The following is a 15,108-nucleotide window of genomic DNA, read 5'->3' as shown; positions in this document are numbered from 1 at the left end:
ATGATAGAGGGTAAAAAATTTATGCTGTGTAAACTTGTTAGAAATTTGACAGTGTGGCCTTACTGAGTGGTGTGGGTTTTTTTTTTTTTGTTTTTTTTTTTTTTTTTTTGAATAAAACAGAGCACGGAGGGGTGAAGGTGTAGGTGGAGTCTTATCTCTTACACTGCTTCTGCTGTCTTGCACAGTAGGGAGATTCGGAGACTTAGTTTTGAGAGTTCCCTTGTGATGAATAGGGGTTAGCCAGAATGGGATGCACTTGCTTAGCTACTGTCAGATATTAATCAGATTTTAGAAAAATCACATGGTCATTTGCTGAGCTTTATCAAAGTGTAATCCATTTAAATGGCGCGAGATTATGCAGAAGGGAATATAGCTTTGAAAAATGACATTTGCTATGTCACAAACTTTATTCTAATTCTTCACAGAAATTAACGTGTCATTACTATCCTAGCCTCTCTTCCGTTATGCTTTCTTGACAGTTATGTTAGTATCAGGCCCAGTGCAAATTACAGTGTTAGTGGTTCTTCTGGTTGGATGTTGTTAAAAAAAAAAAAAATCAGTGTGCAAAAAGGCCAGAGTATAGTGGAAGAGTGGAGTATCTGCTATTCCCATCCTGTGGTGCATGAGGGAAAGACAGATGCACTTTTAGCTTGGGGGGGGGGGGAGGGAAGGAGAGAAAAAAAGAAAAACTCACCAAGAATGCTAGTTTTCCTCTCCCCAGCCACGTACACTTGGAGGAGTATTTTGTTATCTTGTCAAGTGTTATTCTACAGGCATAAATAGAATAGAGTTTGGGACCAGTGAATACTACTAGGGAAGAAGTGTTGGGAACATCCACATTGCACAGTGGAGCATGTTGCAGTGATGCCTGAGCCATCTTGAGAACTGGGAATAAGTTTAGGTCTGCCCTCCTGGTGTTGGACTTGAACTGGTTAGTTTAGAGAGACAGAGCTTGCTTGTAGCACTTCACTAATAGGGACCACATAGCTTTTGGTGTCCCAGTTGGCACATCTTTCCTCCCGTGCTATAGGATGAAATAGCCCAAATCGGATCTTTGCATCTAGATTACACACCATAGCGTAATGACAGAAACACATGGTGATGTTCTTGCAGCAGTAGGGTTGAAATGCTTTAGTAAAGTATGTCCTGAAGGAGTGCTTTGGGGAGTAGCGTGAAGTAGACTGTTGCACGAAAATGAGTATGACATAAACTGGAGACATGACAGAAGAGAGAGAGGAGAGAATGTGAGAATGACAAGTAATTTGAAGGCAAGTAAAATAAATACTTGCCATGTAAATGAAAACATAATGAAAGAAAACATTGGGAAGGATTGGGTAAATTATCCTTTTACAATCCCTTAGAAAGGTAGATGTTTATAAAGGATAAGATAACTTTACTTCATTTTAGAGAGTTTGTGGCATCTTATGTACTACTTAGGGAAAGGTTACAGAAGCAGCTCCTCTAAGCTGTTTTGGTTCTACTGAGAATAAGTATTTGCTGGAAGAATAATGTTAAGAGGCCTGTGCCAACCTCACTCTCCACCCAAAGATGATCTGTTAAGTGAATTCTATCTGGTTTATCACTAGACACTTCAAAGAATTATCAAGTGTAACTGCGTGCAGTTGAATGTAATGCTTTGATCAGGAAAGAAACTGATAGTGGTAACTTACTTCTTGGTTTCAGTCATCAGCTGGATATGGTCTCTTCCAGTACTTGAGCAGATGCTTGTGTGCTTTGGGTTTGATTGTATGCTGTGCATGTTTTTGTTGTACTTTCAGTGTTAATGTAACAGACTTACATTGGGACTGGGAGAAAAATAGGGAGAAGGGAAGAATCCTCCATATGGGAAACTTGGTGTCTGGCTCAGGTCACTCTTCCGGTGCTTTGAGAAACAGAGCTTATATGTTGCAGTGGGCAGGGTGCTAGAGTTTTGCTAATGTTTTCAAAACCTATGGACTTCATAGACCAATGGACCTATAAGACCTTTATATGTTTCCGGTATGCTGAATTGGGGTGACACCTGCTTGAAATGTTTAATTAATTATGCTGTATGTTTGCAAAAGTACTCTAATGTTCTCTCATGAAGGATAATAAATAACACTTATTTTTGTTTATGCTGAGAAAGTGATTTCTTATGTGCAAGATCAGGATTTTCTTCTGTGTAATGCATTGTGCAATAAGCTAATTGTAACAAGACTTTCTTCTTCCTCCTTATGAAGCAAGGCAGTGCTTGGAGGCAGAATACCAGACGTGATAGACAGCTGGACTGATTTGCTGTGTCTAATTCTGTGTTTCTACAATAGAAATGGCCTTTGCATTTTAAAAGCTGAATGTTCATTATGGCTGTTCAGGCAAAATGATTTGAATGTGTGATTCTTCTGTGTGTCTTGTTTTTAAATCTGAATTTGATCATGTCTCTCTGATGGATAACTCAATCAGCTGAACAGCTGGTAATATAAATGACTCAATATATTTCAGCAAAAAATCTCCCACTTTCTTCAGCAGCTTAGGAGAAGAAAAACTTAGGGAAGAGATGTATTTTTTCACCCTTTTAGATAACAAGGTAGCTGGAAGAAGAGCCAGATTTCCATGACCAGCCAGCTTTGTCCAGATTAACAAGGGTCACACATCTGTATTATGATAAAATTCAGTGACAAGTATTTACCTTTTTCCTTAAATAACTCTGGTTTCTCCTTTCATGCTTTATGGCACATGATTAATAAACCTTTAGGTATTTAGTGAACGTGAAAGTCACTATAAATTTTAGGATGATCAAGAGCCTTCCACAGAGAATGAAAGCAAATTACCAAGTTTGTGTAAACTACATCATTTTCATCATTCAGTACAAAGAAACAAGCTGTAATTGTCCCGTAAACTAGTAGCATTATATATAAATATATAAATGGGTAGCTGTACATACAACGTGACTTTAGGTGCTTCTTTCACATTGAGTGTTTAATGACAAATCTGCTTGGGTTTATGGTTTTGTTTTAAGGGGATGGGAGGAGTCCTGTCATTTGGAATTACTTTGCTGTATAGCAGAGCGCATATGTACTGCAGGGCCGGTGGCTGAGAGCATCAGTGTTCCCAGCTGAATAACTGCTGGGGCTAACCGTTTTTGTGCTGTCTGTCGGCTTATAGCTGACTTGGAGGGGTGGGCGGGGGATATTAACCAAAAGGATTTTACTGTCATCTCTGAATATGGTAAGGAGAAATGTTTTGCCCATGTTTGGCAGTTTTAAGACCATATTTTATTTTTAGAATAGCTTCTTTGAGGAGAGTTCCAGTGCAATACAGAGAAAATCCCCTCAGAGATACCACATGCGTGCTCTTGGGGCCTGAGCTGCTCCTTACGGGCTGCTGGCTAAAGCTTCAGGTCCAGCCGGCTTGCCTGGTGCTCCTGGCACTGGAGATGAAAAGGTGGCCTGCATCTGTAGTCAGCTCCCCTGAGATTGCAACATCCATGAGGCTGCAACTGGGCAACCTGAAGAAGCACTAAATTACCCAGGATACAGTCCAGCAGAGGCTGGTACCACATGGGCTGTTCTGCTTATGGTGGTGGTTCCCTGGTCAGCTTTACTCTCCATGGGAATTTCCCATAGCTGGCCCTTAGCTTGGCTGATGGGGCTTCTCCTGGAAAGGCAGGTCTGTTATTTGAGACTTGCATAATTTATTCTTAGTGGCCTGAGGTATCAGGTAAACTAGAGTTAAATTATTCATGTATCTGTATTAAAATGTGTTTGAAACAGGAGCTTCCTTTTAAAATAAAGGTAAAACTTTCAGTAGGTATGCTTTGATGATGGGTTTTTTTGTTTGATTGTTTGTTTTTACAGTCTGCCATTTTGTTGTTTGGATACAAATGACTCAAATGCTTATTTGAAATGTGCATATCAGACAAGCCTGCTTATTTAAAAAAACAAACCAAAACACCATAATGTCCTGATAAATACAGTCTCACAAGCATTCTTAGTTGTGTGCAAAGTCAAGTGTGAGAGGTCAAAAAGAGATGCTGTAAATCTTTCTTGCTGTTTCTCCAGCATGCAGCACGATGCTTTTGATTGTCTCTCCCCTCATCTTTGCTCCTCTGTGATTGACTCAGAGGAATAGCAGAGGTGGGAGGGAAGGCTTTAGGAGTGTGTTTTCTGTGCCTCTCCATTCTGGGAGTCAGCACTCGGGTAACTCTCAGGACCGTTGTTTTGATCTTGCAGACTTATCTTGTCATTCCAGGAAGAGCATGCATTACTGAGGGGTAGATTCACTATGTGATTGTAGGAAGGATTGCATTTATTATGATGGACTTTGTTCTCAAGTGCATAAGCATTTTTATTTTTTACTTCATTAACAGTAAAAGGATAATTTGTTTTAAAAGATCATTTTCTGGGACAGGCATCTGGTAAGTCATTCCACTACTTGTACACTTTCAACCAGACTGAGTGTAGTGTGCCACCTCTGGTATGTTCAGCCTTTGGTCACTTGTTTTTACCTAGTTCATTAAGTTGATACTAAAACTTAATACTACTTTTGTTTGAAAGTGTGGTAGTATTTGGAAATGCCTGTTGTGGCTCTTTTTTTTTTTTTTTTTTTAATTGCAGTCTGTGATAATGTTTTGGTTTTAAAAAATAACTTTGGAAAAGCTGATTTTATTAACTGACTTTCTGGTTCCAGGAAAAAGAATGGGAGTTTTTCTACTTGCCTTCACTGAGGCTAGAGTTCATTCATTGTGAATGTATGAACCATTTTGATTCTTTACCAATAAATTCAAGCGCAAGTCTGTACGTTTCTCAGTGAAGCACTATTTTCACTGGATCTTATGATAAATATTTTAAAGCAGTTTGTTTGACCTCTAGTGTTGAGCTGTGAAATTGCACGCCATTGACACAAAAATATCTTACATTTCAGAAAAACCGGTCTCCCCCAAATCAGGTACATTGAAGAGTCCACCTAAAGGCTTTGATACATCTGCAATTAACAAAAGCTATTACAATGTGGTGAGTGATCCTTTTTCCTCCATGTGGGCTGTTATATACAGTAGAATGTAATTTAACTAAATGGTCTTATCTGCACAAAATATTTGGCAGTCTTGTCAGAGACTTAGTGCCAAAACTAGATGGGGGTTTCAGTGAATTCTTGTGTAAACAAGATCATTATTAGTTTAATAGAATATCACACATACAGATTCTTAAGCATGATGCAAAATTATAGTCTAAAGTAAGTGAATAATAGGCATTTCTGTAATATATTATGCTCATTTTATTTGCTTTTCTAGTTGTTAATTTCCCTTTTCTCCCTCATCCCCCAAATATGCAATCATTCTTCCCCAATCTCTATGAATTAATTAAATTCTGCTGTGTTAAAATGATTAAGAATATTTTTGTCCTTTTTTGTTTAACAAGACATTGAACATTTTGAATGACTTTGCCTTTTTTTGTATTCATGCTTATAAATCAACTCAGTTATTAACTTCAGGAACCTCTCCCTGACACTGATGGATAGATTTCGCAGTGAAAGTAGTATAGCCAGAGTCAGCCTTTAAGACATCCCCAGGAATTCTTAACCTAGTACTCAGACTGCTTTAGTAGATGCATGTAAGAAACATACCAAACTCTGTCTTTAAACGTGTTGTTGTAACCATTTTGAGAATCCTTTATTTACTAACAGTAGATACATTGGGAAGCAAAAAGCATATTACTGTGTTTAACCACTGCTTCCTGCTGGTGTAAAACCAAAATACAAGGTTTCTTTCCCTTTTCTTTGAAGCAGCTGTCATTGTTTTTCATTTTATTTGTCAGTTTTTAGCAGGGATCATAAAGCATCATTTTATGCTTTCATCTGCTGTGGTTGTGGCGTGAATAACACCAGCCACCTGGAAGAACAGAGTAGTTTTGTATATAGTCCCCTAATTGAAAACAATGAAGCGACCTCCTGCTCCTCCCCCTGGCTTGCCTGGTCCCTCTGTCGGTAGCTGTAATTCCATGGTAAAGGGAGGGCTGCAATTCTTTGGCTATTGTATCCCACAGCTGCTAGTCACAGTGGAAAGTACCTGTGCAGGCACACCTTCCTTAAAACTGCAGGAAGTAATGATCTTACTGTGGTACATTCAGCAACAAAATATTGGATAGTTTTCCTTTTTATTTTTGTTTTTCACTATATCTCTTTATAGTCTTTTTTTTCCGAGGTTGCTGTAGTGTGTAGTAGCAAATATGTCTTCTCTATTGTTGTTTTGATGTTAAAACCTATGTTTTTCAATACAAGTAAACTGAAGTGAATGCAGCAAAGAGGATTTAGTTCCTTCACTAGGCAGAAGACTGCTCTTACTTAAGTTTAATCTATATCTATGTTGAATTTTTAATCAAAATAAATTGGCAGCTCTCTTGAACACCAGTGCTTTAGCTTTGGCTTGGTTTTGGTTTTGATGGGGTTTTTTGTTTGGGTTTGGTGTTTTTGTGGGTTTTTTGTGGTGTGTTTTGTTTGTTTCTTTTTTTTTTAAGTTAGTGGTAAATACACGCCTCATATGTAATCTTATATTAATATTTCCTTGATAGATCTTAATAAGAAAAGTAAGAGTTGCAGCTGTTTAATTTGGGCTTAACTAAAACTCCAGTTTGACTGTGTCCATAAATGAATTGAATCTTGTGGTTGCATATTTTACTTTGTAAGAGTAATACAGGCCGTTTTGGGGGGTGATAGTGTACTTCAGTGAAAATAATAGGAAGTAAATGTTTGAATTTGCGTAAAACCATAGTTAAGGCAGCTAAGTTATAAAAGGCCGTACAATTTTGAAATGCCATCATTTGGATGGTGTGCTTTTTATAATTGTTCCCTGGATAACCTGTTATCATTATTGTGGAGACTCAAGCTACTATATACTTCGGGAAACAGATAGTCATAGCTGGCTTTTAAAGTAGTTTAGTTAAAAAAAAAAAAAAGTGAAACTGGTGACCATCATACCTACTCTTGGAATTAGGTTATTTTTAATCTTGCTCAGGTGCAACTTCTTGGTGCAATGAACTGATGTAATAAGATTCCCACTGTTTTGATTGCTAGCTATTTATTAACTGTTGATGATATATTGCGGGGGGGTGGATATGAGCAGTTCATAGTAATATATATAGTAACTTGGAGCACTGGCTCTAGAGTGCTGTTCTTAAATCTGTCTGCAGTGAATTGGATAATTGTCCTGTTTTCACATTTTTCTACAGTGTGGCAAATACCCTCACTTTTTTTTAAGCTCATCGTTTTATTCTTTTTGTTTAAAGAACGAGAGGCTGTGCTGTAGCATGCACTTTGTTTCAGAAAAGTAAGACTTTACTGCTGTGCTTCCTACATTAGACTAGCTAGCATCTAGATTTTCTTGAAAACTACTAAGTGCTTCCAATGGTAATAGAACTATAAAATAATTACTTTTAATAATTATTAAATATGTAATGATTTTTACATGTAGGTAAGACAAACAGCAAACCCGTTCACTGAAGTGAAAGCGGTTTAACCTTTGAGTTGAGTTTTTGTTCTGTCTTAATACGTAAGCTGCAGATGTGGGACTGCCCTGTGCTAGAAGTCTTATCGGTCTGCACTGATAGCAAAATTGAGCCCATACTAAGGTAAAAAAGAACAGTTCCAAATGAACCTTTGGCAACTGGTAGCTAAAAGGATGTAGCCCAAGTTAAAGAGTAAGCATTAAAATCTGTGTTAAAGGCTCTCTTGACAACCAAGCATGATTTGAGGCTGGTACTCTGGGACTGCTTGCTATTTTTAAGTTGTGGCTATCTTCCACTGTATGGGTACGTGCTGAGACCCTGTAAACCTCGTGACTATTTATTGCTGGTTTTCCTAGGGAAGGATTTGTGCAGGTGCAGGCAGTGCCTGTGGGTACATTCATCGGACTGAGGACAAAACCAAAGGGCAGTTCAGAGGAAGTTCAGAAAGTGGTAGGAGAGGCTCTGCTAATCTCCGTTTCTGGGAGAAGGGCTGGGATAGGCTAAGGGAAAGGTGCTTAATGTAAAGAGGAGACTGCTTTCATTGCTTTCCTCTGTTCTTCACCCCCTTGTATACCTGTTCTTTAGTTTTATGGGTTCACAGAGCTCCCTCTGAAGTTCATAACACAACTCACATACCTTCTAGTCTCAGTGTGCTTTATTAGCTGCACCTTGCACTAGGTGTTGCTGAGAAGACAGGGCACGTTTGGTTTATGCTTACATTTTGCCTGGCTCAGGAATGCAAGTTAGCGGAGAATGACTAGCACTACAAGGAGTTGTCCTCCATAAAGTCTACAATGCTGTACAAGTCTACAGCATTGTGTAATATGAACCAGACTCATGATCAAGCACGAAACATTTTTCATTTAGAAGTAATTTAGTAACCTGTTACTGAAGAAGTGGGCCTATTATTGCAGGTTATTCCCTGAAGACAGAGCAGGCATTACTCTGAGTTTTATTTTTACTTGTTAGTCCCTTGGGAATTTAAAACTTTGTGTCCAAAATAAAATTAGGTTATCTCTGCTTACAGGACAATTGCCTTGAGATTAAGTAGCTGTTCTAAAAGCAGGTAAAGAAATGGGCAATTTTCTCCATCATACAAGTATTTGGATGACCTCTTTTTTAATTTAAGTGTTTGAGAAGTGATGGAAAATAAGCACTCCTTTTGAGGCCACACTTTTGAAGTTGGGTCAAGAGTTTGTGTTTACTGAAGTTCATAAAAGTTTTTGAGGACCCTTGAGATACAGTATACTCGTGTGGTGCTTTACGTTGCCCCTCTTGAGGGCCTGTTTTAAGGGGTTCATCTCTCAGATTCTCATGATCCAGGAAAATTAGACATTGATCACTTTTGCTAAAGTACATGATATATTTCAGTTGAGTGCCATACTACTCCCATAAAATGGGAACACGCTACAGGATCATGCCCAAGTGTAGCTGTGAAATCTGCCTTTTCTTCCTCTGATTTGGAAGGCGATCAGCTTCATGTAGGTCATTTTAAATCAATTTTTGGGTCGTGGTTTTTGCCTTAGGGAGATGGCTGGGGTTTTGTGTGACAGAATTGTTAACCATGCTTGAATTTTCCATGCCGTGTGATTGAGAGAGCTTGTGCTGTATGAGCTCAGTTGTCTGTGCCTGCCATTCATCAGTGTTACGGATTGCAAAAGCTGCGACTTCAATGCTGCTCTTTTGGTACCCGGTCTTATCTGTGCAAATGTTGTGGTGGAGTTGTGGAAACAAGGTCCTCAAGGTCTCATGGGGTCTTGCAGCAGCCAGAACGCGCAGAAAGCAGGAAAGGGAAGAAAGGTGATTATTAGAGCATGCGGGCGAGATGTGGGTATGAGGAATGTAAGGGGGCTCTCGTGCCAAAATACTGAGTTGCAGTACTGGCTACTTATCGCTTCAAAGCACAGTCCAAGCATTTAATCCTCATAGTCTCTCTGTGAGGTAGGTAAGTCAAGCTGGAAGAATGCGAGATTTCACAGAACTGATGTTTTAGAGCTATGTAAGCAAGATTATTCTTTTTAAAAGATATTCAAAGTAAAAGAATGTTGTATGCAGTGGAAACTGTACTTTAAAAAAAAAAACAACAAAAGAAATAGATTTAATGTGTTTTGGGAAGTGTTTAAAACTGTGTATATCTAAAGTATTGTGTAACACTATGAATTACTAGAATAACATAAAGCAGTATAAGTGCATAGGTTTTATAGCATAGTTTTATTTACAGTTCCATTTATTTTCCTTTTCCCAGTAATTTATCAGGTTGCTAATTCTAGTTTTTAAGCTTTCACATTCTCTTTTTTTTTTTCCTCCAATCTCATATTCTCCGTATTGCAAATAAAATCCTCAAATAAAAATTCAAACCAGCACAGGAAAATAATGGAGTTGTGTCCAACATGAAACTACTTTTACTTCAAGCTTTTCAGACAGCTGTTTATAGCAAAGAATGGAAATACTCTTTGAGAACGTGGAACAGTGGTGCAGCCTTTCAAGATCTCTAGAGAATTTGTGGATTTTTTTAAAAAATATTTTTTTATTTAATCTTTGAATGTCTTTTAGTGCTGTTCAGTGCTTCATCAGGACACTGTGTTTTTGTCCTTGGGCTTTCAGTCTCCTTTTCCTGCTAATGACTGTGTAATGACTTTGGGCTAGGAGATTTTTGTAGGAAAAGCCTTTATTGGAAAAGATTGGTCTTGCATTTAGTTTTGAACCTCATGGATCCTGAGTACTTTTACATTTCCATTTTAACAATTGACTGACTTTGTTTTATATACGTGTAAGAGAATGTGGGGCTTAATTAGTGCTATGATCGGTGGAAACTTTTTTTTCTTTCTCTTTTCTTTTTTCTGGTCTAAGTGGTCAAAAAAATTTAGCTTTTTTAAAATTGGTGTGCCCATGTTGTACTTTATGCTGTAGTTTCCTAGTTAGTAGCCATAACTTTCCCTGTGACATTCTTCTGTCATAGTGTTTAGCAGAGAATGGAGACATTTTAATCTTCAGTTCAGGATTCAGATTTCCAACAAAAGAATGAACTCAAAAGTGGTCTCTCTCTCTCTCTCCAAATGAATAGAAGCATTCAAGGAGTAAGCAGAATCAATGACACCAATGAAAGGAAGAGTGAATTCTTCATTGACATACTGAACTATTTAAAGTTATTTCATCAGGTTTGCATTTAGGAATGAATGGCTTTTTTTATTTCCTAAGAAAGAGTATTGACTACAACAGTGAATAATGCACTCAATTACAGTCGTTACTATAAATGCTGAAATGAGATATTACTGTAGGCTTGACAAATATGGAATGTAGCAAAATGAGAGGGTTTGTGGTGTGGCTTATGACCAGTGAATAGCAAAAAGTTTTAAAAGCTCAGCTGTGTTCACTGAACTGCATTTAATTCTGATAATTCTCTTGCTAAATCATTAACTTTTTGGAGGCAAAAAAATAATTCACCTGCTAGAAGCACAGTAGAACTTGGTGTGAATATATTGGAGGATATCCTAAAGCAGACTCCTGGGAGATGTCCCAGAAAAATGCTTTCTTGTACATGTTTGGGAGTATTCCAGTTGTTCGACTTATATTCAGCCAAAAAACAAGTGTGTGCTGTATTTTATAAATTCTTGGCTTTGCATCAGAATGTGTTGTAATTTTCTCATGGTAGTGTATATTACTGCACTCCCAGTGGAAGGTTAGGCAGCCCCATTTAAAAAGAATGCAATAATGCTAATCGTATTGCTAAGTAAAGTTGTTAATTACTTGATATTTATAAATCTGTTAATATTCAGACCTTCTAGATAGAACAGCACATCTGAATAAGTAAACACTTTGCTAGCAAGATTAGTTGTAATGTGTTGTAATTGAGACTGAGAAAATGACAGTAATTGTTAATTTCTCTTACAATTTCTATTTTGCTTTACCAACCTCTGATGATCTTTGACTGTTCTGAAGTACATAGGAGGAAAAATTACCCCTAGCTTTGGAAGAACGCTCTATGTAGCTCTCAAATTTTACAGTAAAAGTTTTAAGTGTAGTGAAATTCCTGTTAGCTTACCACTTTTTTAAATATAGCTAAAGGATGGCTCATTGCGTGTGTGGTGGCTTTTTTCCTGTGAATTTCATAGATGTGTAGTATTCAATGCTTTCTTGCTGATATTTAAATTTTTAATGTAGGAACACTCATTTAAATTTTCCTAGGGCTAAGTAAATTTTAGTATGCTTTAAAACTGGTATTGATTTGAACATTTTGAAGTATCTCTTAAAAGATACCAATTAGCAACTGTCATTTATTGTAGGTGCTACAAAATATATTAGAAACAGAAAATGAATATGCTAAGGAGCTACAAACAATGCTTTCAAACTACCTGCGACCATTACAAGCCAGTGAAAAGTATGTGAGTTTGTTTTGTTTTTAAATTAAGCTTGAGATTTCTCATGTATTGGGGAGGGTTTACATGGTCAAAATTTCCATTTCTATGTCAATGTGCATTTTCTTATGTGGACTGTGAGATTCTTGAGGCAGGGCTTGCTTTTATTCAGTTTGCTTGCTGACAAAAACAGTCTGGTCTTTGAGCTAAGAACCAGTAAGCATTTTCTTTTAAGGTTGTAGGTTTTATTAAAGCACAATTAGTCAATAACTGCAAACCTAAACACCTTTTGTTTACTTTGACTCCAGGTTAAACTCGGCAAATACTTCATATTTAATGGGAAACCTGGAAGAAATAAGTTCTTTCCAGCAAGTGCTTGTACAGTCTTTAGAAGAATGCACCAAGTAAGTACTCTGCACACCAGATACTGTAAAAATTCTAACAAGCATATATTTTTTTATTATTTTACTTGTGTATGTTGTTTGTGATGATTTTTGTTCCTCTCACTCTAAGGATAGTTACTACAGCAGTACAGTAATAGATGTTTGGATAATGCATTGATTGCTTGTGCAGATAGATATTGGTCCTAGGATGCACTTGCAGAGGTAGGAATTTTGACGTAGTTCGGAAACAGTTTATGAATTTGCATGATGCAATTGCATACTAGTGGGGAAGTGGTAGAGAAAGTAGTGTTTTTTGTTTTGGAGGCATGAATTTTAAGTCTTAAAGTAAGAGAAGGAATGAAGAGAGCTTATGTTGTGATGGAACAGTGGAGAAGGGGGTCAGTGTCTCAGATGAAGGATGCTGTATGTATGAGAACGCTTGTGTTTAGTATTCTTCTGTCCTAAACAATGGTGGTCGTCAAAGTGTGCTGGGAGAGGCCTGCAGGATAGGTGGAAAGAGAAATCTGAATTAAAAAATAAAAAATAGCCTCAATGCCTGTACTGTACCATATAGGAAGCATGAAGCACAGAAAGAAGGGGATGAAGATACTTGTCGTCCTTCCAGAGGTTATTCTGAAGTGGTTATTTTTCAGCTTGTACCTCAGCACTTGGGGGTGTAAGAAAGAGGGTGAGGTGACCATATCACATTTGAAATGTCCTAACGATTTTCTAGTGTTGAAACTCCACTGAAATTGTAGTTCCTGTTCCTAACCTCAGTTGTGTCCTTTTCCTTGCCTGTGTTCTGGTTTTGTCTGACCACATGGTGAGCTAAGGCAACTTGCTAATCCAAATTTCCTTGTTTTCTGCCAAGTTAAGTAATTTGAATTGCTACTGAGGGCTTAGACAAGTTTCAGTCTGCTGGGAGTACTTGGCTGTGAGAAGGAATGAATGTCTTGGATGGAGGAGAAAATACCTCTTTTGGCAGCAGTGATCTTTAGATCAGCTCAGTGTGTCATGTTTTGACCTCTTCCTCCTCTTTTCCTCTGAGCTGCTCTGTGTGAAGAAGAAGCTTTGTCGTGACAAAGTATAAGCTGTGTCTCCACTAGGAAGTAATGTGTGTCTGGGTCTGTTGCTGAATTTGGATCCCACGTCCTCCTACCACCTGGCTTATCTCCCTCTCTTCTCCCTGTAGACGACTTAGACTGGAGAGAATAGCAAGGAGGACGGTGTAGTTTAGATAACTATTCAGCAGTGCAATGGAAACGTTCTTGAAATGGCCTTTCTTCCACACTGTGTTTGAGAAAGAAGGATATTCTTGCAATTTAGACTTGATCAGTTAGGTGTCTAAATCTCTGAGAATGATCATTTGACCACATACTTAAATGTTTCCTTTTCTTTTCTTGTCCCTGTGCTTTGTTGTCTCATTCTTTTGTTAGCATGATTTTGTTTCTGTGAATCAGAAGTTAGGGAAATGAAGTACCTTGCATGAACAGACTGTGATCTTTTAAAACTTTTGACTAAGGTGGTCTTAAAAACAAGAGTGGAAGAGCATATGCCTTTAAACAAATATTAATGCAAGCTGTGTTTTAACTTGGTGTGTAGATTAATGTGATATCATAATGTAGCTTCAAGCTCAGAAAGCTTATTTAGAATTCCTTCCTTGATTTAAACTCTATTAGAGCACCTTCTCATAATGTCCTTTGTTTCTTCTTCCTGGTAAGTGAAATATTGCTGTGTAATACGTTAGGAACATAATGGATGCTAGTAGGTGGGCAGAGGAAGTGATGCCCCAGGGTTACTGAAGGGTTACTGCAAATGTTTTGTGTTATTTTCTTTTCATAAATATGCTGGTCCTGCCAAGTTGTATTTTCAGTTTTAATTTTCATCATAGCATATTGATTTGAGCGTCCAGCTTCCTCCTGTTTTGAATCTAATCCATCATAATTCCCATCATGTAGAAGAATGCTTGCCCTGCTGCCTTGTTTTTTGTCATTTTGCCATGTTTTTTTGGCTGGTGAACCTGTTCTGTAAACTCAGAGCAGCTCCCGGACTGAAAATAGATTTATCATTTTATTTTATTTTTGGCAGAGAGCTTATAGTTCCATCATTCGGGCACTTCATATTGCAGCATCCGGTGCCGTGTTTTTTCTAACTTGACATGTCGGAATGACCAAATGCCAGTTGTAGTGCTGCCAGCCTCTTACAAATTCCTGTTCTCAGGTGTGAGAGTTGAATGTTTTTTTAATTCCACACCCCACTCAAGTCAGTTTGTCATTTGAGTTTTGTCTTAACAAATCCTGGCATGTACTTCAGTGACAGAAACTTTCTGGTGCTTTTCTTCTTGCCTATACCACGTTGGCTTGTTTAATTCTCATGTTGTTAAACTTTTTTTTTTTTTTTTCCAGAACACATAATGCTGTAGTAGGCTTTTTATGTGTTTCAGGGGAAGGACTTGTTTGGGGATGTGATTTGGTTTTGATTGTGTGCCACCCTCCCACCACGCCCCCAACCTTAAAGCTTTTCTGGTGCATTACTAAAGGTTTGTCCTTTGTGAACTTGTCCAGGTTGGCCTCTGTTGCAGTACCACTGTGGTGCTCCTGTGGGCTGCTCCATCTGTCACAGGCCTGGGAACACTTCTTGTCTGCCTGCCTAGATGCTGGGCACATTTGGACAGATTCATTTGGGGTTACTTCTGCCTTTGTGACTTCTCTTCTTTGTTTACCAAACAAAAGTGTATGAAAGGAGTCTGACTAGCATTGAGTGAGAATCTTCTGGCCGATCCACTTCAAAAGTGTGGGGTTTTTTGACTGATCAAGTGCATTTTGCTTTGATGGATGGAAAAGAGCTGTAACTGACAAGGCAGAGAGATGCTGCCAGAGTCTTCAGTTGCAAAAG

General features: G+C 38.0%; 1 protein-coding gene across 5 annotated transcripts in view; it reads left to right on the top strand.

Annotated features, from left to right (window-relative positions):
• ARHGEF7 (Rho guanine nucleotide exchange factor 7) overlaps window positions 1-15,108 on the top strand; it is a 125,386-nt gene that overhangs the window by 60,008 nt on the left and 50,270 nt on the right. For all 5 annotated transcript variants that reach the window (XM_072849861.1, XM_072849857.1, XM_072849856.1 and 2 more), the window contains 3 exons: window positions 4,900-4,988; window positions 11,759-11,853; window positions 12,139-12,234. In XM_072849861.1, coding sequence (XP_072705962.1) covers window positions 4,900-4,988; window positions 11,759-11,853; window positions 12,139-12,234 — 280 coding nt within the window. The remainder of the gene's footprint in view (window positions 1-4,899; window positions 4,989-11,758; window positions 11,854-12,138; window positions 12,235-15,108) is intronic.

This window comes from Ciconia boyciana, chromosome 1, assembly GCF_034638445.1.
Source record: "Ciconia boyciana chromosome 1, ASM3463844v1, whole genome shotgun sequence".
In the NCBI taxonomy this organism is placed as follows: Eukaryota; Metazoa; Chordata; class Aves; order Ciconiiformes; family Ciconiidae; genus Ciconia; species Ciconia boyciana.
The sequence above is the reverse complement of the archived record's forward strand: the minus strand, read 5'-3'. Positions and strand labels throughout refer to the sequence as shown.